The following is a 22372-nucleotide window of genomic DNA, read 5'->3' on the forward strand; positions in this document are numbered from 1 at the left end:
ATAATTGATAGTGCAATGATTGATAAATTTTTTTTATGACTCAAATTACATCGATAATAAATTGGTGACAAAAAATAATATACCAACTACTTCCAGAAAGACGTTGTAAAGAGAAGGCTTTAATTAGATTTATATTAACAAGCATGTTTGAAGGAAATAAACTTATAACGGATGTTTGATAGTTCAAAAATTTAGAAAAACTTGGAGCTCTGCAAAAAAGTAGCTCAGGTAATACCAACGAAAGTACGAAGTTTTTCTGAAGCTGTTACACTGCACGAGTACGATAGAAATCTTCATGCATGTAATAATATAATAAAATTCTACTTGTGTGTATATTTACATGACCAAATAATTTTGATAATCCGATAGACTTTCATTCTTTTAAAGGAGCAAGAACTATTCCGCTACGTACATGGTGTGTATAGTAAAATCGCAATTATACATTGTGCGTTATGCGAAAGATATTTCTGTTTTAAAAAGAGTATCATTATTGTAACTTACGTAACCACCACAGTAAGCACAACCGTGCGAAATATGTACATATATTTTATTCTACTATCATAAAAGTATAACCATAACCGCACACATAACGCTTGCAAATTAGCAGTCTTAATGAATTCATAGTCAAAATTTCAGTGTCTCTGTCATATAGTATATACTTATAATAGTATATAATACAAGTATATACATATAATAAACTATCTATTTGAGTGTCATCAAAAATGAAAACTACAAAAAATAAAGGAAGAAAAGCTTTTCTCAAAAATTCTTTACATAGTATAGAGCATGGAAAATGTCAAAACTATAATCCCCTTTTCCACTTGTGATTAGTCGCACGCGACTCTCAATCATACAAAATCCATTGTTGAATACGGTATAATTCCTATACGCGCTGCCGCGTCTAAGGATGCGATGTCGCGAGACACAAAATTGTGCGAAGTCAAGATCAATTGCACGCGACTATGAAGTATATGAAATACATATATGTCACACCCACATCCAGAACAACTACATATGACTAAATGTCATTTTACGTCTTTTCAAGACGTTTTAATATATAATATTATCAACTTATATTGTTATGCATTATTATATAGTAGTAATATATAATAATATCATATTATAATAATATATAATATTATAATTTATAATACCTTAATATAAATAATTAATATTATAATGATGAGAAATTTTCTACCGTGATACTACACATACGTTTGGTTGTTAACATTCGACAGAAACTCCAGAGTTAATTATCTTATTTATGTCCTTCAGCTTTTCCAAAAAATTTTTTGTTCAGTGCTAACAGTTTCCCGACATAACTAGGTTACTAACTTTTTATAAGGAATGATTTAATGGATTGATTAATATGTTAAAAAATTCATGGTTTCATTAAAAAAAATTAAGCTGACCTGTATTTGGCATCGCGCGCGATTAGCCGCAAGTGGAGAAGAGTTCTAGGTTCTAGTTACGCGTTATACAGCCGACAAACTAACCGACCGAACAACAGTTAAAATCACATAACTATGCGACGGTGTCCATATATATACATATGTATGTATGTACGTCAGTAGTACGTCGCGAAATAGAAAACGATTGATGGCGGAGCGGCGAAGAAAGGCAATAAACCCGTTCACCAGCGCCGTGTCATGCGAAAATAAACATTTGAGAAAGTCGTACAGCGTGGCCACCCCACAGTGGGGTCCGCTTCATTTTCGTATCAGTCAGAGAACACTATTACAATAATGAAACTTTTTTATTTTTTGTTAATGAATGACTGAAGTGAAACCAAACACGACATTGTTATAGTGTTGTTTACGATAATGAGATATGAGCGAACCAATCGTATATAGGGTAGGGCATAATTTAACGTGATCAACGTTTTTATAGAAGGATGTGTAAAGAACGCATGAAGGTCAACTTCGTTTTTTTAGATGAAATTACATATATTTTTTACATACATTCATTCTTCGGAGCATTCTATGTCAAATAGTGTTAAAGGACAATATTATCATTATTTTAAATGTATTTTTTTATATTATTATAAATTTACTTTTTTTAACGCTAAAAAAAATTGCTGAATGAAGATTTAACCGAACTGAAAATACGCGACGTTTGGCCGTGTCATAGAGCCATCGCTTTTCCTAACATTTCTTAAAAATGGTTAAGAACGGCGCCCCACCGGTTGATTTTCGGAATCTCAATCCTAAACGACGCTAGGCACAGTAGAAGCAGAAACTAGATCCCAAGCACGGTATTCAATACCAATTGAATCACGTCAAAAATTAACTCTTTAGATTTCTAGCTTATGATGCCTTATTAAGAGATTGAGAAATAGACAGGAAAATTATATTACTAATAATAATATAATATAAATTATATTACTGTATATACATATTTGTTTATTCGTATCTGTTTCAAGAAGCAATGCTTAGCACGTGCCACTGCGCAAATATCACCAGTGCCTCCTACTTCAGTGAAGTTCTTTCCGCAAAAATCAGTAAATTTGTAAACTCAATATCTCAAGAACTAATTAAAGTTAGTCGTATATATAGAGAGTTAGTGAATTGTTTTTAAGAAACACAATCAAATGATCTGAAGAATATGTTCCATGTAGAAAAACGAATTTGATCTTCTTCGCTCGAAAAATAACTACGTAAAAAATATTTGCCTTCATCAAAAAATGTATCTGTCTTATGCCATATAATCTGCATATGAAAAACTTTTTATAACTGCAATAGTGTTATAAAATATGTAAAGAACTGTCCAGTGTTACCGTGGACACTCTGTATAAATATGTGATAAAAATTAATATCTCTTACACCATAACGTCCGAATGTAAGTAATGTTCCATTTTATATCGAAATGATCGTCAGAAAATGGTGTCCTTTATTAGTACGAAAATTGTATGTTTTTTTTCTTAATCTTACAAATTTCTTATATTTAAAAAAGACGACATGATCAATGACATTCAATTCTATAAAAAGACAGCCCTTTCCAATGTTTATGCTAGTGAAGAGAATTTTTAAAAGTGAAAACAATTTTTCCAAACATTCCTGAGTACAAATTGTAAATGGTAGTCTGAAACCGTCTGTACTACCGGTCGCTTGCTTCTCACTCATAGAGCTGCTATACGGCGAATATTAATTTTAATTACTCGAAGGAAAACGAAAGAAACATAGCGTATTATAATTACGTAAGATCACAGAAGATTACGAACTATTCGAATTTTTTACAATTTTTGTAACCATACATACTAAGGACTTCATCTATACATATAAAACTGACAATAAAAACAACAGTTTTACTATAATACCGAAAATCCAAATTCCAATTCATCTGTATTTTGTAAAATTGTTTGAAGTTTATGAATATTCAATGAAATAACATTTTACAATTTACAATAATTTAATTTAAAAAAGCTACAAAAAATAATAAAAACTAATCAAAAGATTACAAAATTATACATATATTATTCAATAATGGATATTCAGCACAGCCGTTAAACTTTCAGGGTACCGACTTTTCATTTTCAGAGTTTCATTTAAAAAAAAAATTGGTTTATATTTCCCCACACATCCATCTATAAAAGCTAATCGCGTCAAATTATGTCCCCCTCTAAACCATCCAACTTTCATTTAAAACATATTTCATTAAAATCATCACATGCGCAATAATGGAAGTGATTTCAACTGTGTGTCCTATATAGACATTTTATCGCTCATTTTCATCGATGTTGGCTCGACAAAAATCAAGCTGGTCGCCTGCATGACATGCGAGCCTGCCGATCGTATCAAATATTAACCCTTAGAGTGCTGTGGGCGCATATAGGTGTCTGGCGAATGCTATCGGTGTGGACTAAGGACATATATATACGTTTTCTGTAAGTGCCCGGCATGGACTAAGGACGCATGTATGGATTTATCAATTTTTCCGAACACCTACGCAGAAGTAATACTATTACGTTTGTGTGAAATAAATATAAATGCATTTCTTACGGCAGTAAACAAATGCCAATAGTGGCTCGTTATTGTTGAAGTGGTCACCACTTGTAAGAAAACTCTACATCTGGTTTTTTTAGTTTCCTCAAGCACTGAATTTTTCACACACAACTAAATTATTAACTTGTGTTATATTTATTAAATTTAGTTTTCTAGTTTATTGTTTTCTAGTTTATTACCCAAATTCTAGTTAACTGTAAATTTCAATGTTTATAATAAATAATTAAAAATAACTAAAAACTAGAATTTGGGTAATAAACTAGAAAACAATAAACTAGAAAACTAAATTTAGTAAATACAACACAAGTTAATAATTCAGTTGTGTGTGAAACATTTCAAAACAATTATCCATACATAATCCGACATCGCATTTTCTGCATTCTCTTATCTTTCACACAAACAACATATTTTCTTCTTGATAATTAGATGCGACTGTCCGCGAAACAGGTAGACAACTGTTATAACGAGGCATTATTGGCATTTGTTTACTGCAGTTACTAAGAAATGCATTTATATTTATCTCACACAAACGTAATAGTATTACTTCTGCGTAGGTGTTCGGAAAAATTGACAAACGCATATATGCATCCTTAGTCCATGCCGGGCACTTACAGAAAACGCATATATGTGTCCTTAGTCCACACCGATAGCTTTCGCCAGACGCATATTCGCGCCCATAGCACTCTAAGGGTTAACTAGAGTTAAGGCCCTACAAAAGGCCACTTTTACCTTCGTATCGGTGAAACAACACTAATCCAGAGGCAAAACATTTTTATTTTATATTTTTTCTTAATAAAAATTTCATTAATACATTGAAGAGATTTTTCTAATTAAAGTGAAATCAAACATCATATTGTTATAAAATTTTATAGTAAATTTTATATAAAAATATGTGGGTTGTCGCATTACCCAATTTTATAACAATATCGTGTTTGTTGTCATTTTAATCAGGAAAACCTCACCAATATGTTAATGAAACTTTTATTAACAGAACATTAAAAATAAAAAATGTTCACTGTTGCATTAGTATTGGGCTCGCCGCTACAAAGCTCTCAAGTCAATATTTAGTATGATACTATCCATGTGATGCGATAAAGATGAAATGTCACACAATTCCAATGATAAATACGGCAGCTATCATCGTACGAATGCCATGTAGAAGGTGCCCATTTAACACTAGGTTTTGCGGACATTTCGATTGCGTCAAAATGACGCGTATCCGTAGAGATGGGTATACCACATAGAAACAAAACTAGAAAACTTTGAAAAAAATGAATTCTGATATATATTTGTCTCGTTAAATGGATAAAAGTCAGTATAAATGGTAGAAGAAAAATATAAACGACTCGTATAATTTACCTCACGAAATTCGAAATGCGTCGAAATGACGCGTCCCGTAAACCTATTGTTAAAATGTTGTGTCTGTTTCGTATCGTTGACTAGTCGGTTTGTTAACTGTGCAATGTGCAACTAGGACCTAGCCTATAACTATAAAAAATTAAGTATCAAAGGATTATAAAACTTTTAATTTAGCTGCTTTTCATATCACGTGCAGTTTCGTAAATATTCAAAACTGCACAAAAACTTGTATTTGTTTTAAAGAATGGTTTCATCTTTATTAAATGTTTACTTGCTGGAACTAAGAATGGTTTCATTATTAGCGTCATTTCTATAAACTTTCAAATTTTTCTGAATTTTCGAGTTATCGGATTTCTCTTGCTAACGCGATGCAAGTAGATGAAATGAAACTTAGACCATTTACTCTACAACTATTTTTGTAAAATTGATAACAGTTCAAAAATAAAAATCTATTTCAAAATTTATTGATCCTTTAATTTTGTTACTTAGTATACAAAGTATGTAGATTAATCGGGATTTAAATCGATCCCTGCGAATATTTCCGAAACTCATCATGATACCGAAAAATATTTCAAACAAGAAGTGGTTTCAAGGGGAACATAATTTGATAACATTAGGCTTTTGTAGGTGGATACATAGAGGACGTATGAAGGTCAACTTCATAACTTTCAATTTTCATTAATGAAACCATGTATTCTTTAATACATTAATTGTTCCACCTTAGCTATTTTCTGCAAAGAGTTATTAACTTATTTATGTCGAGAAACCATTAGTTCAATAAATATTTTAACTTTTGTACAGCGAAACCTCTATATTCGTCACATATTTTCGGCAAGAAAATGTTACGATATTCATCCAAAAATCCAGTATTCATCACTAAAAATCTAGATTACTCTAGACCCGTACTGTTTGCCTTATGCAAATACATATTTTTTAATATATTTTCTTGGCCTTAGCTATACATATATTGGTTTTATAATTTTTTTAATATCTTAATAATCTAATAATCTAAATAATCTTTAATAATCTAAATAGTATACTTCAAATAGACACTTGTTTCTCATTCGGCTGTTGCTAGCATTTTCTCAAGAGTTCCAATATTAGTACAAAAGAAGACTGTTGAGAACGTATCGTTGCCAACGTTGGGTGATCCAACGAACAATACTCCAAGAAGGAATAAGAATAAAAGGGAACGATGCGAGATCAACACGGACGAAAGACGAGACGAGAGATAAACAAAACATTTGAGCTTATTATCACAAAATGCAGTTAGATTGAAATAACTAAAGTAATAAAAGAACTTAAATTAACACTGAATACCAAGTGCAGCAGTAAAAAGATCATACGAGATAAGTTTAACAATTAAGACCATTTATTTAATTAATTAATTTTAATTTTTATAATACAAAAAGTTGATTCTATATTCATCCAATTTAATATTCGTTCGTTCTTCAGGAACAGATTAATGGCGATATATCCTTGTGGAAAATTATATATTATTTTATTTACTTATTTTTTATTATTTAAAAACTAAAAAATAAATGTAGAGAACAGTAAACATTATGAAATAAACTGCATTTTGTTCTGCAAATTAAGCAAGTGAAAAATAAAGACAAAGATGAGTCAAGAACTAGGCAAAAAGATTGAATAAAAAAAGACAACAAAATCTTACAGAAACAGAAAGGAATGAAATCAGTAACTATATATTCCATGAGGTTTCACTGTTTTCAGATTTGCTTTCTCCATATAAAAATTAAACTATCTGTTAAACTGAGACTATGCACGCACTAACAACAATTTGTCGCATTGGTTTATGAGTTTATATGGACATGCGCGCATTTGACTACGCGACTGTAGGACGATTTCTTGTTATTAGAAGAAGAGGAAAAAATTAAACTTTTAATTGATGCAAGAAAGAGTGGCAAATTAGTGCTAATAATAATTTTGTGTATAAAATACCAAGATAGAAAACTAATGCATTTAAAAAAAAACATATATGGTTCCACTAAAAAAAATAAGATTGTCCTCTATATGTTCTATACATTTCTATCTACAAAAAATTATTAATATCAAATAGTGAAACAGTTTAACTTTTATTCGAAGTATTTTCCACTATCATGAATAGAGTGCATTCGCACTTTTTATGCAAATTCATATTTTTCAGAATATAATTCAAAGAATAGAGAATTGAGTAGAGAAATTTCAATAGAGGATTATTTTACGTACCAAACATCATAAACACTATACATTGGGTATTTTATATATTTCTTCATATTATACGCGTTGTATGCAATTTTGAACTTTCAAATTTCCTATAAATGCATGGAAATCTGCAGTCTAATCATGAATAGTTTCGGAGATATTCATAAGGATCGATTTAAATGGGACATCCTATATAATGTTAATATAAATACAATAATTATATGGAATAATATAAATAATTATATAGGATAATATAGAATAAACATAGAATTGCAAATAATTATTGCTCAGGAAACTAATTTTTTATGCTGGTAGCAACTAATTATAAATTAAAGATACATTTACTGCAAAGGTATCAGATACTATTAATTTAAATACAAAAAGTATATGCAAATCTTATTTCTACAAATAATATTGGATATAGCTCAGATTTATTTCAATACATTAAAAGAATGTAATTTAACTTATTTTGTACATGACTTGTTTAAAGTAATTATATTTTTCAAAAAAATTAAAAAAGTAATATTGTATATGATACAACCACGTTTATATGTTAAATTTGATTAAAAATTCATTAAAAGCATTTAATTCAATTTTCATTTTTATGTCTTGTTACATGTTATTAGTGTATATTCATGGTATACATTTAAAAACAACTTACTAGATCAACTTCTTCTGAGTTATTAGCAAACTTATGTTTGCCCCCTGGTAAAATGAATTTTTGTCCAGGAAGACGCAAATCATCAAGAACTTTGACTAAGAAAGGTGTTTGTGCTAAACATTGCAGAACTGCATTAAAAAAGCAGGTGTTTCCCAAATTCATTAAACCCTAAAATAATATAGATTTGGATATTTTAATCACATACACATATTATGAGTTGCATCTACTTTTATCAAGTACATATCTAAATATTATTCTTACATAATTTCTTTATGTTTGTCAACGGATTGTATTGCAAATGACTTTTTTAATTTATTGAAATTCATTAAAATAATAATCGAAATTACCAAAATACATACCCCCACTTTAGGCAAATTGTATAAACCTTTTTCTTTATCTACTTTATTTATATCTACGGTTTCCTTTTGATATTGTGTCATTGATGCTTTAGTTTGTAATGAACTTCTTACTATGCTAGATCTTTTTATAAACTCCACTGTTTCTTGAAGCTTTTTTCTAAAAATTAAAAATTATTACTTAGTCTGTAGGTTTAAATCTAAAAAGTTAAAAAAAGTATATTACAGCGCAATTTTGAAATTATAACAAATGTTTTTATTACTTAATTACCTACACCATAGACGTTGCAAACAAAATTTCTTTAAATTTATTTTATAATCTAATCTTATTATTAAGTTTATTATGGTTATATGGTCAGGAAATATCTAAAAACCACTTGTAATATAATACCTTTTCTTTCAAAGCATTTCTTTAAACTTTATGATTGTAATTGAATACTAAAAATTATTAGAATACATATTTAATTTCTTAATTAGTATATATAGGTTATATAAAGGTTATATATGTATATATTAGTACATATAGGTCAAAAAAATATTATTGTAAATGTTGTTTAGTAATTTGGTAGAACATTAGGTAGTATAGATAATTTTTCTGTAAATATAGGAAAGGGGATATATCAAAGTTAAGCTAATTTTTTTAAATGAAACTCTGTATTTGTTTATTGTAATATAGTAACGTTTGTTAAAATAAATACAACTGCCTGACATCAATCTCAACTCTGTAGCTGACGTAACTGCATTGAGTAATCCTCATCAGGTTATATATACTATAAATAAAAATGGAACTTCTTATGTCTTCTTATCCATCTTAGATTTATACCTTTAGTTTATAACTAGGAGTCAGTTCAAAAAGTGTCCTTCAGTGAGTCAGAAAGTCGAAGGGACAGTTTAAGCATTCCTTTAACCATTTATGACGTCGGTTTCTTAGCCGCTTTTAACATAAGAGCTCTTTCGACTTTTGGCTTACTAAGAGCAACTGACTGCTAGAAGCTAAAAATATAAATCTAATATGTATAAGAAGAAATAAGAAGTTCGATCTTTGATAATGGTTTTTATTTAGTTTACTTTTCCGTTTGCCGGGGTAAAATTGTGTAAGCGAAATTTCACTCATTCTCCAAAAAGATAGAAACCTAAAATTTTTAAGACTAAAAAGTAAAAAGAAAATATAGAAGTTAAAAAAATTAAAACAGATCACTTTTTAAAAAAATGTATTAGAAAAAAAAAAATAATTTTCTTAATCAATTATCAGTAATCAGGGCTCATATTAACTAATAGTTCTACAGTTTTCAGAATTTTAACAGTTCCAGAGATTCTCTATTTGATTATCTCAGATTCACGAATTGAGTCAAATATTCTACCATTTTTACCTCGTAATCGTTAGAGAATCATTTTCCTTGCCTTCGTTACAAATTTCCTTGTATATTATTATTACATTCAATTCTTTAATGATATTTGATTAATAAAAAATTTTCTTCCGTTTAGTACATTCTTAAATAAAAACCACATGTTTTTAATTTTTTTAGTTTATATGTTTTATTTATAGTGCTGAGGTATAAATCTAGCAATAAGATACATAAGGGAAAATAAAGAGCGCGATCATTACCTATAGCGTATAATCTAATCAGCTATGTTCGATGTCGTTATTCGATGCAATCGCGCCAACTATCGATTTGCGTTGATGTAACGCCTTCGGATCTAATTTATGATATTCCACTATATTGTAAATAAAAAAATACAAATTCCATTAAAAAAAATTAACTTGACTCTAATACTTATATGCTTTTGACTTATATACTTTCCGATAATTTCAATCCCTCGTGAGATATTCCAGTATAGTTATTCCAGTTAAACGAAGTAATATATATAGTATATTCAATTTTTTGGATTTTTTGTGCGTTTTGTATAATGTACATATATAAAGTAGTACATTTATTTTCATACATACCTACAGCCAATATTAATCTTTGTTTCACATTGAAAACACCAAACACTCCAATAAAGACTCTCAACTACCATAACATGACAATCACTATGTGGCTTCTTATAATGTTCCAATGCATGACCACATTCTTCTCTTCCACAACCTTGATATCCACATTGTAAACAAATCAGTACAGCTGAATTTGTTACACATTCCTGAAGTTTTATATATATTCACTTTAGAAATAACATTAAAAAGGAAAAAGGCTTTAAGTTTTTGAATGTATACCTTTTCATTGAGCTTTGATGAATTATTTTTGCATTTTTTACATATTGAACATTCCAAACTAATTCCTACTTTATTGACACATTTCTTAATTTTATTAAAATTTACTGCCTTTGGTATATGTGGACATTTATTATCTATAAACATTAATGTATATATATTCCTTAATATTTTTGTAGAACTATTAACTAAATATACTACACTTAAGGATTTAACTTATTATATCATTATTAAATTTATTAATAGGTTCCTGCATAGTTTCTATCTGTTACTGTTTATTTTCTACAAATTCAATTTTTGAAAACATCTTATATATTTATTTTAAACTATGTATTTTCCATTATTATCTATGATAGTTCCTCATCTATGTATATAGATGATTATATCTCTGATGATTATATCATCTATGCATATAGATTATAGGGACTATACTACTAGATATTTCAAATGCTTATAGACTCTTTCTAAATATCTAATTATCCCTATAAAACTTGTAAAATAAATAAAATTTACCCTATAAAAGAAATTAACGAAAATATTTCATTGTGTTAAGCACAATTTGTATTACCATATAAGTGGGTCAAATAAATATTTTTGTAGTTTATAAATTTTGAAGCTATATTATTTCAAAATGATAGTTAGGCCTTATCAAATGTCAATACTTTGTACATACCACTAGATCAGAGTTTTATTTGATAAGTTTTGTGCTCAAATCACCTATTATGTCGGCTTCCACTTAACGATATGACTAATATAATAAAGTTTCCAGATCATGTCACATGTGGCATACAACCAATAAAAGTTATGAATATTTGTTCAGATGATTTGCACTGGTGTATGCTTACTTATGAATGACATAAAAAACTTTTAATTACTACTTGAATCAAAAATTTATTTTTAATATAAAAGAATAGAATCAAAAAGCTTTCTGTACATACTTATGAGCACATAAGATAATATATAAGAACAATGTAACGATGCTACTGCACTAAACAATATTAAGTCAATATCATTTTCCTTAACAAAGGAAATAGATCTGAAATTAACTAAGCATAAAATTAATTCTAAAAATGTAAATTTCTATCCCTTTACATGAATTACTAATGGAATACAGAACAGAAATGAAGATACTTCAAGATGTTGCTAATATGTTAATATAAATATATATCAATATAGATATATATTAAGATAAAACTAAATCCTTCAAAGATTGAAAACATAGTGAACAACACACATCAATTGAAACTTCTCTATAGACAAACAATTTTAAAACTAATTATAAAATTGAATCAAAAACTAAAATTAATTAATATGATTGAAACTAAATATAGTAACAAAGTTGTATCTCAAATTATTTGTAGTATCATTCGAAAAGCAGATTATAATAAATGAATATAGAAGTGAAGAAACTCTTTTATTAGTAAATTAAATAAAAAGAAATGAATAGATTTTACAAAAATTCATATGAACAAATTATTAAATATAAGTAAATAATCAAATAAAAAAGAAATCTTTATTCAATCATAAAGCGTAGCGCTGGTAATATGAGTGCGGTTGAAATAATATAATCATCAATTTATTAAATGCAATATCTTTTTTACATTTTGAAACATCATCTGCATGACAGAGCACAAAAATCAAACCTCGATAGATTGTTTATCTTCCAGCAAGATAGCAACTTTATATAAATTATGAAGAAAGTTAAAAAGGAATTGTCCTGCAATATATTTAATCAGCTTTATATCCTTTAATCATCTGATTTCAGCCCAATTGGGCATTTGTGGGATGAATTAGGCAAATACATCAGAAATTGTAATACAGCAGCAAAGAACAATCAAAACAAATGTTAATAAAAAAATATAATAATGTTAAACCTGCAACAATAGCAAAATAAAATAAAAAGGAAGAGAGATATTCAAAATCAAACATGTGGATCGTTAACTATCATAAAGAAAAGTAAACTTTTCATTTAATTTAAGTTAATGTATGTACACAAAGGTTTTTTTTATATAATTTTTGTTCAGTTATCACTTACATCTTACTTCGGTGTTAATAAAAGTCACAAATTCTTTATTTTTGTTGATATTATTGATTTTTAATATGTCAGTATCAAATAAATTTGAAAACTAAAATTTTAGTTTTATTCAAATAAATTTGAATAAAAATTCGAACAAGATATACCAAGATTATTTGATCTACTATGTATCAGTGTTATATTTATTTTAACATTGAAACATAGTTTCTAAGAACAAAGAAGTAGACAGAGATTGTGCAATAACATAATATTATTACAATTTATTCAAATACATAATAAATGAATAATTTAATTAGTAAGAACAATATAAAGATGAACATAATTATTATATAATTAATAAGTACGAATATAAATATTATAAGAATGGATATTGCACAATCATTATACAAAACTAGTACATAATTTATCAATGTTTAAATTATACATTTTTCGATATTTATCATTATGTAGTCATTATGCCAAATAATTACATAATTTAATTATACTTTAATTATACTAAATATACTATACCAAATAACTAAATATTTACTAATTAATTCTTTAAGACTTAATTCTATTAACAAAACAAGTTAATATAATCTAACTTTTTGAAAATGAATATTTCCTTATTATGAAAATAAATAAGGGTTTTGCAACCAAAGTTTCTTAAAAAAATGAATTCTAACCTGTATTATTAGATTCGTTACACGAATCAGTTGAACATTCATATAACTCTCCATTTGCATCTGGTTGTCGATTACGTTTTTTACTCATCTCGATGTATTTTCAAACTGAAATGAATATAATTGTTAGAACTTTTAATTTTTGCCACTTAGTAATTTAGTAAACAAAAAAGCATGTGGGAATTTGGTTAGACTAGTTATTCTAGAAAATGTAATCCAAACAATTCCTAACATATAAACGTAATGCGTTTTTATACCTTATATTAAATCGTGGAATAACTTTTAAATTCACGAAATTTTATACTAATTATTCAAAACAAACTAAATACAAGCACAAAAACAAAATATTACCGTAACAATTACTATGCTTGCACAATCCATATACTGTGCGTATACTCTACTACGATCTTATAAACAGGTCTCGACACTCGTACATTAAGGCCTAGGGAAAACCGTCCGAAAATTGAGTCATGATTAATTGTGAAAAATCAACATGGAAGGCAAGAAGGTTCTCGTTCTGCGCATGCGTAACATGTTATAAACGTCTCAGACAGAGACAGAGATACTCTACTCATCTCTGTTTGTCTCGCAAAAATGCACATTTTATTGACCTACCATGTTAATTTTTTACGACTAGACACGACTCAATTTTCAGGCGGTTTTCCCTAGTGACCGACAAGAGCTGTTTATAGGATCATATACAGTTTATAGGATCATTAATACCACCGCTAGTACCACTATTGTACTTTCGAAATATCCAATCACATAATTGCAAACTATCAAAACTATAATATGGACAGGATTGAAAACTTAAAGTTACGATATACTATGTACTTGGCTTTATACAGGGTCATCCACTCATTGATATCTACTGATATTTATAATATGTTATATTTCATTCATTACTTACAGAGAAAGAACATGTGATATAAGCGAGTGATCAACTCATGTTCTTAAAAAAAACCAATACACAATGTACTTCAAAACAGTGGAAATGATCTGCAGTATCTGAAAATATCTGATGATTTCAAAAAAGGAAGCGCTCAAATTTTATAAGAGAATGAGATAACTAAAAAATAAGAAAATGCCAATTATAAGTAAAAATGTTATATAGCACTACATTATAGTTTAATTTATAATTTATATTCTGCATATCGCGACGTATTTTATAATCCTATAAATTTATATTTTCAGTGCTATTCTTATAGGCTAAATATTACAACAATGTACAATCTAACATATTCAAATCGGCATGACCCGGCAATCTGCACTTCTATCTGGCAGAGTGGGCCACCATTGAGTCACATCTTTTGTTTAGGCATCAGGCGACGTTATCGGTAGAGCACTATTTATCATGATTCACATTATTTATGTTTCCAATCTTAATTTATAAGAATATATTTTAACGAAAACTGGAATAAAATGCAAATGTTATTGGAAAAGACGCGCATGAAAAAGCGCGCCTGCTTAAACATGTTAAGCCAATTGCATACTTTTCCATATAACGGACACGGTGCCTTGTCCACTAATCATATCTCACGTAAGTAATGGGATTTGCAAAGTATCATACAATGAAAATGTTTAATGTTGAAATTCTAAAAAATTATATACAAGAAAATCTTTAATGACGATGACATATCCATTGAACGAAAAATATCAATTAATATAAATTTTAGATAAGTTATTATTTTAAATTAAATAATATAATGTAATTTATGAATGATATATTTTCACATATTTATCAAAAGTAAAACAGTTAATTTAACAAATGTGTTAATAATTTTTGTTGAATAAAAAATTTTAATTTCTTCGCAGATCTGTTAGCTTCTCTTATTGTACTATAAGATTCTTTTTTTTCTTTATTTGATTCTTGAATCTTATATAGGTACGTGTTCGGATAAAGCAAAAAATGACATCCGATGAGATAGTAATTTGCGAAATGAGTTTGTACTTTCGACCAGTCGCGGGGAGACGCGATCGCGAGGAAGCGCATCAAAGGGAATCGTAAATTTCCGTTATGATTATAATAATCGTCACCACGAACAGATCGATCCCCTTATTTCTTTTGGGATAATAGGGGTGATTGATGTGGTACAACACTGCGATTAACAGGTTATAAATTTTATATTTACAACAACTTATTACAATGAAGACTTAAGCCGTTACGTGTGATATAAATGTCATAGACGATTATCTGACGGATGAAGATCCGATAGAGATACAGTGAATGTTCTGTCGTAGTAGATCAAGGCCCTTACAGTTGTATGTAGTAATGTAGTAGAAGAAGTAGAACTCTCCTGGTGTAGAATAAGTAAAAGTTGAGATGATTTCTCTGTAGTTCAAAGAACTACAAGAACTACAGAAGTCTAGAGCACAAGCGATTATTCTGTAGTCCAGAGAACAAGTAGAGAGTTAAAGTGACTGCTCTGTAGTTATAAGAACAAGTGAAGTTCGTTCTTGTGTGATTACGGAGGAAAGCCCGGAGTGGGTGTCTTTGTTGTATGAAGAAAGCGGATTCGTTGCTCACATGTTTCGTTAGGAGAGTGAGAGTAACGATCCGCGATGCCCATTGGTTATGATCAACGTTAGGAATGAAGATAGGAGGAAGAAGCCTCCTACCAACGTGGCTCATGGGCGACATTGTTTATGGGAAAAACCAGCTTTCCCGTTAGACAACTATCTGTTTCCTCCATAATTTGTAAGAACGTGCAATAAACCTAAGGACTATTCTAAGGACCAGATAAACCGAGAATACTTCTAGGATTAGAAAATCCTTCAGGACAAACAGATTAACTTAAAAATCATGTGTTAAAATAATTAAGTTAAAAAGTTAAAATTTAACAGGCATAACTGCCAGACAATGAAAAATGTCGCACGGACCATCTCACGCGACGTAACAGAGTTATTCTACAAAAACGGAAATTTTTTGTGGCTCTCATTTTTTAACATTCCCAAAAATCTTAAATTGTATTGTTAACATGATAGAGAAAGATAAGAACCGCAACTTCATAGGCAAATTATAAAGAATTATTACTTTAATTTATTTATATCCGTAAACTACTTTTTATAGATGAAATTCTCAGCCTCCCGCTAATCAAAATTACAAAATTTAGTCTACAACCCATGTTCAATGAAGGAATTTGAAGTTATTTACTAATTTTTCTACTTTATATATTTTTTACAATAGGCATATTTATCATTCACATTTATTTTTACTTTAATCGACTTTGTTTTATTGACAAAAAACATTTAGACTCTTTTCAATCCCCCGTCTGTGAAAATATTTCTAAAAAATTGATGTCTGTGGTATTAACAGAGAGAAAAACGCCCAGTGTTTTTGTTCAGTTGTTCTAGTTGCTCCACGGTACATACTGCACCGCGCGACCAAATGCTAGCACATACAAGAACCGATAAAGTTAGGGATTTGCCCCATTTGGTTCCACACTAGCATATGCAAGAACCTATTTAGTTTCATAACAAATGAGATATACTCGTTACCAGTGGTTTTATGCTACAAGAGTCTATTTCATTGTACAGTTCTACGGAAAATTTTCATACTTTTTTATAATTGTTTATTATATTATTTTTTAGGGAAAAAAAGAAAATCTTTCCTTTTAAAGGATAATGGATCAATGAGAAGATGCTCAATGATGATCAATGATTTTAATATATCTTCTATACGCGATAATTTTTTTTAGGTTTAACATGAAATTTATTTTCTTCGCGATAACGTTTTTGTTATAATAAAACCTAAATTTCATTTTAATATAGTAGCTGACAGATTGCAAATAATGTTTCTGTTGATGTTGCGTAGCTGTTTTGTATGCGTGTTTGTTTATAAAAACGATAAAAAAGAAGAACAAATTAACTGCAGACAATATTTCACGTCATGATTAATTTGTGATCCACGATTTTTATCCATCTTACTTTCATTACTGAATAAGACTTACAATTATTTAGAAGTTTACCCTCATCACCGACTTTTATGCTTTTTGAATATGCTGTCGGGACCATGACTCTGAACGCATTTGTCTTATATATGTAACCTCTGCACGGTCCTAGTTTCCGAAGTATTCGCAAAGAACTGTCGGTAGCAACTCATTGAATCCGGCCCGTATGTATATATTATAGTGCGATTGCACGCGAAATTTTACTTGGCTGTTAACGTAAGGATAGTTTGGGAAAGTCATGATAGGCGCGCAGATTTGTGGAACAAATGCATTAATTATTGATATGATAAAATTATTATTAATAACAATTTATTTGTTGGAGCCCTATTACTGATAATAGACTGATGGTAGAAAAAATAGTTAAAGTTAGGTAAGTTGCTGGGGTTGGAGGCTCGAATTTTCTGACCTAGCATTTTCACGAGATTGAGGGGGAGGAGAAATTACATAATTGGTGAGTGTATGTTTCAAAGAAAGAGAAAGTATATGCATCCGTAGAAACTCATAGTGTCCATCTGATGTTACAAATCCTGTTTTCGGTATCGATACCGCGTCCATTGGAACTTGGTAATATCCCGAGGCCAAGTCCAACGTGGTGAGATATTTATGATCTGCCAAGTCAATCTGGTCTTTAATTAGCGGCATGGAATATTTATTCTTTACCGTTATAGCATTAAGACATCGAAAATCAATTTATAATCGCAGGTCTCTTCTTTTTTTAGCTGGCGACGAGGTCGACTCTCTTACGGTTCCGTTCTCTAACAGCTCATTCGTCGTGCTACCATTGTCACGGTTTCAGCCACACGATAGGAACGATAAGCAACCAACACATCCGTTATACATGAAAATTATATATTAATTAATAATATTATATAATATTAAATTTAATATTATATAATATTTAAAAAATTAATATAAATTAATAGTTAGAATGTTACTTGGGTGTATTGTGTGTGCAGTGCGCATATTGTACACATAATGAGTGTTGTATAGCAGTATTTATATTGTAACCATATTTAATACAATATGCGTATACTTTCGGACATACACTTTTGCTATGGTGCGGCGGACGGTAATGGCACAGAAGTGCGAAGTTTATACACCGAAAAATATCCCAATAGGACTATACCCAGTGCAAAAATATTTTGCAGAATAGACCAATGACTGCGGGATACCAGTACGTTAAAACCTGCGAAATCTAGTGGACGAGTTCAGCATGGCGATTTGGATCTGGGAAAATACTGTACCGTATCCAAGAAAATTCAAGAAGAAAAAGATCTTTGTAAATGAATGAGTCGGAAAATTCAACGCAATTCCAATTTCCCCGTGAGGATATTATTTACTGATGAGACAACATTTAATAAATGTGGAATAACAAATATACGCAACGAACATTTCTAAGCACGTGAAAATCTACACGCATTAAGTGATTCATGCAGGATGGTGCACCGCCGCATTCTACCAACGCAGTACATGAGCACTTGACCAGTGGTTTTGGAAACAGGTGAATCGATCGAAGAGAACTAGTGCTTTGGCATGCCCGATCCCCAGATTTAAATCCTCTCGAGAGTCAGGTTTTGTTTACAAGAAAATGGAGGACATATCGAATATGTATTGTAATTTGTTGTATTTTTTGTGGACACTCGCGGCCGAAACAATCGCGGTGCGTGTGTGATTCTGCTGTAGATACTCACTGTCGGGACAATCACGGTGCGTGTTTGATTTTGCTATGGACACTTGCGGAGGCAAAGGATTAGAGGACACAATAATCCTCTCTACTCGGAAATTTCATAGGGCCGTTTTCGATAAGCTCTTATAGATATCCACAAGTAAGTAGGTTTAATGTTCAATCTACCGTTTCTTTCGCAAAATGTTTCTCGGAGTTGTTTACGTCTCTGAATTCCATAGTCTTCTTCTCCAAGACTTATACGAGGTAAGCAGCTGCCCATGGCCATGTGTCATTCGGATTGAGCATCACTGTGCATCCCGCTGTTTAGGCTGACCTCCTTTCGTTCGTGTACAGGGAGGTATGCTCGTGTACAGGGGTATTTTGACCGATTTTTAATTGCCAATAACTAAAAAGCAAAGCCGAAAACGCAATTTTTTAATTTTTGAATTTCGTCTTATTGCAGCTTCCAGAATTGCCTCTTAAATTATTAAGAACCTGTAGCTGAACACTGCATATTTGATATGTATTTTAATCACGTCAGTTTTCCCTAAGTATTTCATTGATACGGTAATCCAGTTGTGGCGGCATTCGACGACGGAACTTTCCGACAGCTTCGCAACACAAAGCGCTATACCTTCAAAGCGTAAGGCCGACATGCCTAATGTACCATCGATATCCCTACAGTTCTTTCGGCGAATATTCAGAAGAATGCATATGCGGCAACGGTCGCGGGCATCTAATAAACGCGTGCGTAGTGGGGATATCAAGGGGCAACGATAAGGCTAATCACATCGCTACCGGCCTTATCATCAACGTAGTCGAAGTACCAGTGTCCACCACACTTAACTCTACCACCGTTTATAAGCGTAGGTAAAATATACATGTTCGCCTTACTCAGATCAGTATCTGAGTTGCATGAGTAATCGGTTTCGATGACGGTGGTCGTTAGCAATATTTCGCCAAGTATCCCTGTTTTTGGCACGAGTCGCAGGTAATGCGAGCTTTAAGATACTGTCTTGAGAAGTGTTGTCGTCGTCCGCAATTGTAGCAGATGACATTCCACGGCTGGAGTATGTTCTGCGAATCATCGGCCTTCGGTAGCTTTAGAATTGCCATCGATCAAATGCGATCGGATGATCAAGTGCCGCTGTCACGTCGGCAATCGTACAGACTTTCTTTTTTTTTTTTAATAAAATTTGACATTTCAAATGTGGTCCGAGAGTTTACGGCATACGGTAAACTTCACTCAATCTTTTAGAGGATATCAGTAGTTTAATTGTGAAGTATTTAAAGACTACAGTTATTCCGGAAAATAAAATAAAATCAGAAATACTGTTAGAAATTTTATTGACGACAAGTTCACTCTTTGAAGAATAACACCAGAAGAATAGTTTTCTGAGGATTGGGGATGGCTTTTGTGGCGGTACTCCACAAGCCAAATACCACCACTCGACACGAACTAGTGTCGGACGATGGCAGCACAGTGGTTAGCGCCTACTAACGAACTGTCCTATTTTTGCGACCAGGCTTTCAGGACAGAAATGGAAATATCGTACATAAGCACAGCGCAATAGCGGCTTAAAGTTAAGTTACAAAAGTAATCTTAAAAAAAAAAAAAAAATGTAATATTACATGGCTATGTCGTACCGTCGCGTATCGGTACTTTTGCCTGAACCACCCCACAACCAAAATTTAGCGTTTATTATGGAAAATACAAATATGTAAACTGGTAATAATAAACAAATAAAAAAAAAGTGGTTAGCGCCTTAGGTTACGAACGTTCGGGACCCGGATTCGAATCCCGGCGACCGGAGTCCGATTTTTCTTCCACGCACCACAAAACAGAGAAAAAATCAGCAGTACCCCAGCAGTAACATCTACAGCCCCTAGTGACAATTACTCCGGACGAGGCCCAGCAACTACAACTATCACGGACATATATATCGAACCTCACTTTTATGGTTTTACAGTTGAAAGAGTGGGGTGTTGGTCCTTTTTGACGGCCCACGTGCAGACCATAAGGGCGGCTTTGGCAGTTGCGTCACACCTGTTTTGTTTGTACCGGACTCTCCTCGTAGCATCGCACTCGAACAGCATTGATTTTCTGTTATTTGAAGAAAACTGCTGCAGAATCGCATCGAATGCTTGTCGAACCTTACGGTGAGCATGCTCTTGGTAAATCAGAGTGCTTTGAGTGGTTTAAAAAATTCAGAAGTGACGTGAGGAACGAAGAACGTGGATCAGAAGGGTGTGATCTATTATGAGCTGTTAAAACCTGGCGAAACCGTTAATACTGAGCGCTACCGACGACAAATGATCGATTTGAATCAAGCTTTGCGTGAAAAACGACCAGAATATCAAAAAAGGCAACACAAAGTAATTTTGTTTCATGATAATGCACCATCACATACAGCAAAACCGGTCAAGGAAACGATTGAAGCGTTCAGTTAGGAAATACTTTCGCATGCGGCTTACTCACTAGACTTGGCTCCGTCCGATTACTGTTTATTTGCATCGATGGGACACGCACTTTCTGACCAGCACTTCACTTCTTACGAAAATGTATGAAAATGGCTCGATGACTGGTTTGCCTCAAATGAGCGACAGTTTTTTTGGCTTGGCATGCACCAATTGCCAGACAGGTGGGGAAAATGTATAGCTAGCGATGGGCAATACTTCGAATAAAATATTTTTAATCATTTTCATACAATAAACGTGTATTTTCTATATAAAAATTCCGGTTTCATATTTACATGCCTGGTATGCACATATTATTATAAACGCGTTCTGATTTATTTGAAACGCCTTGTTTAACCAGGATGTTAAAATACGTGCAGGATAGCCTGTTCCGTTCGCCCGTATTGACGATTCTACAAAGAATGACCGAATACGCCAACCATCGCAATCGTTAAACGTTGGTGCCCACTAGACCACGATACCATATGGGACAGCATTGATGTACGCTACCCTCAAGTGTCTTCGCTATTTCTTCCCAGAGTCATCTTATGGTGAACGCGAGGCGAGTATTGGTTCTCGCGTAGTGAGACCACCCCGTAGGAAATCCCAATGAATTTGATATCCTCCTATAGTCGGGTGGCTGCCGGTCGATGCCGTCAAACTTGTTGGTTTGCCGATCCGGTGCGGAAAATTTCGAAGAAGTTGGTGGGCCCATACCGGTCAAGACCACCCACCTCACCTTCTCGTGGGGCTCCCTGTCACCCTGCACCGTCTCTGATCAGGATAGGGTGCAAAAGAGTGAGTGGCACGCGAA

At 31.6% G+C, this 22372-nt stretch overlaps 1 protein-coding gene and 1 long non-coding RNA gene across 5 annotated transcripts in view; one reads left to right on the forward strand and one right to left on the reverse strand.

Annotated features, from left to right (window-relative positions):
- LOC100646886 (ubiquitin carboxyl-terminal hydrolase 16) overlaps window positions 1-13996 on the reverse strand; it is a 46514-nt gene extending 32518 nt beyond the window's left edge. For 2 of the 4 annotated variants that reach the window (XM_020867838.2, XM_012319003.3), the window contains exons 1-6: window positions 13743-13977; window positions 13489-13593; window positions 10792-10925; window positions 10528-10718; window positions 8583-8739; window positions 8224-8391 (exon numbers count right to left, since the gene is read on the reverse strand). In XM_020867838.2, coding sequence (XP_020723497.1) covers window positions 8224-8391; window positions 8583-8739; window positions 10528-10718; window positions 10792-10925; window positions 13489-13576 — 738 coding nt within the window. In that variant the 5' untranslated portion in view covers window positions 13577-13593; window positions 13743-13977. Of the gene's footprint in view, window positions 1-8223; window positions 8392-8582; window positions 8740-10527; window positions 10719-10791; window positions 10926-13488; window positions 13595-13742 lie in introns of those variants that run through there. The other 2 variants (XM_003402644.4, XM_048404732.1) reach the window with 2 other exon arrangements.
- Window positions 13997-18209: 4213 nt separating this feature from the next.
- Window positions 18210-20860, forward strand: LOC125384797. The gene is made up of 3 exons (XR_007223581.1): window positions 18210-19261; window positions 19341-19459; window positions 19565-20860. It is a non-coding gene; the product is annotated as an uncharacterized LOC125384797 (long non-coding RNA).
- The last annotated feature ends 1512 nt before the right edge of the window (window positions 20861-22372 follow it).

Source organism: Bombus terrestris, chromosome 3, assembly GCF_910591885.1.
Source record: "Bombus terrestris chromosome 3, iyBomTerr1.2, whole genome shotgun sequence".
Lineage (NCBI taxonomy): Eukaryota > Metazoa > Arthropoda > Insecta > Hymenoptera > Apidae > Bombus > Bombus terrestris.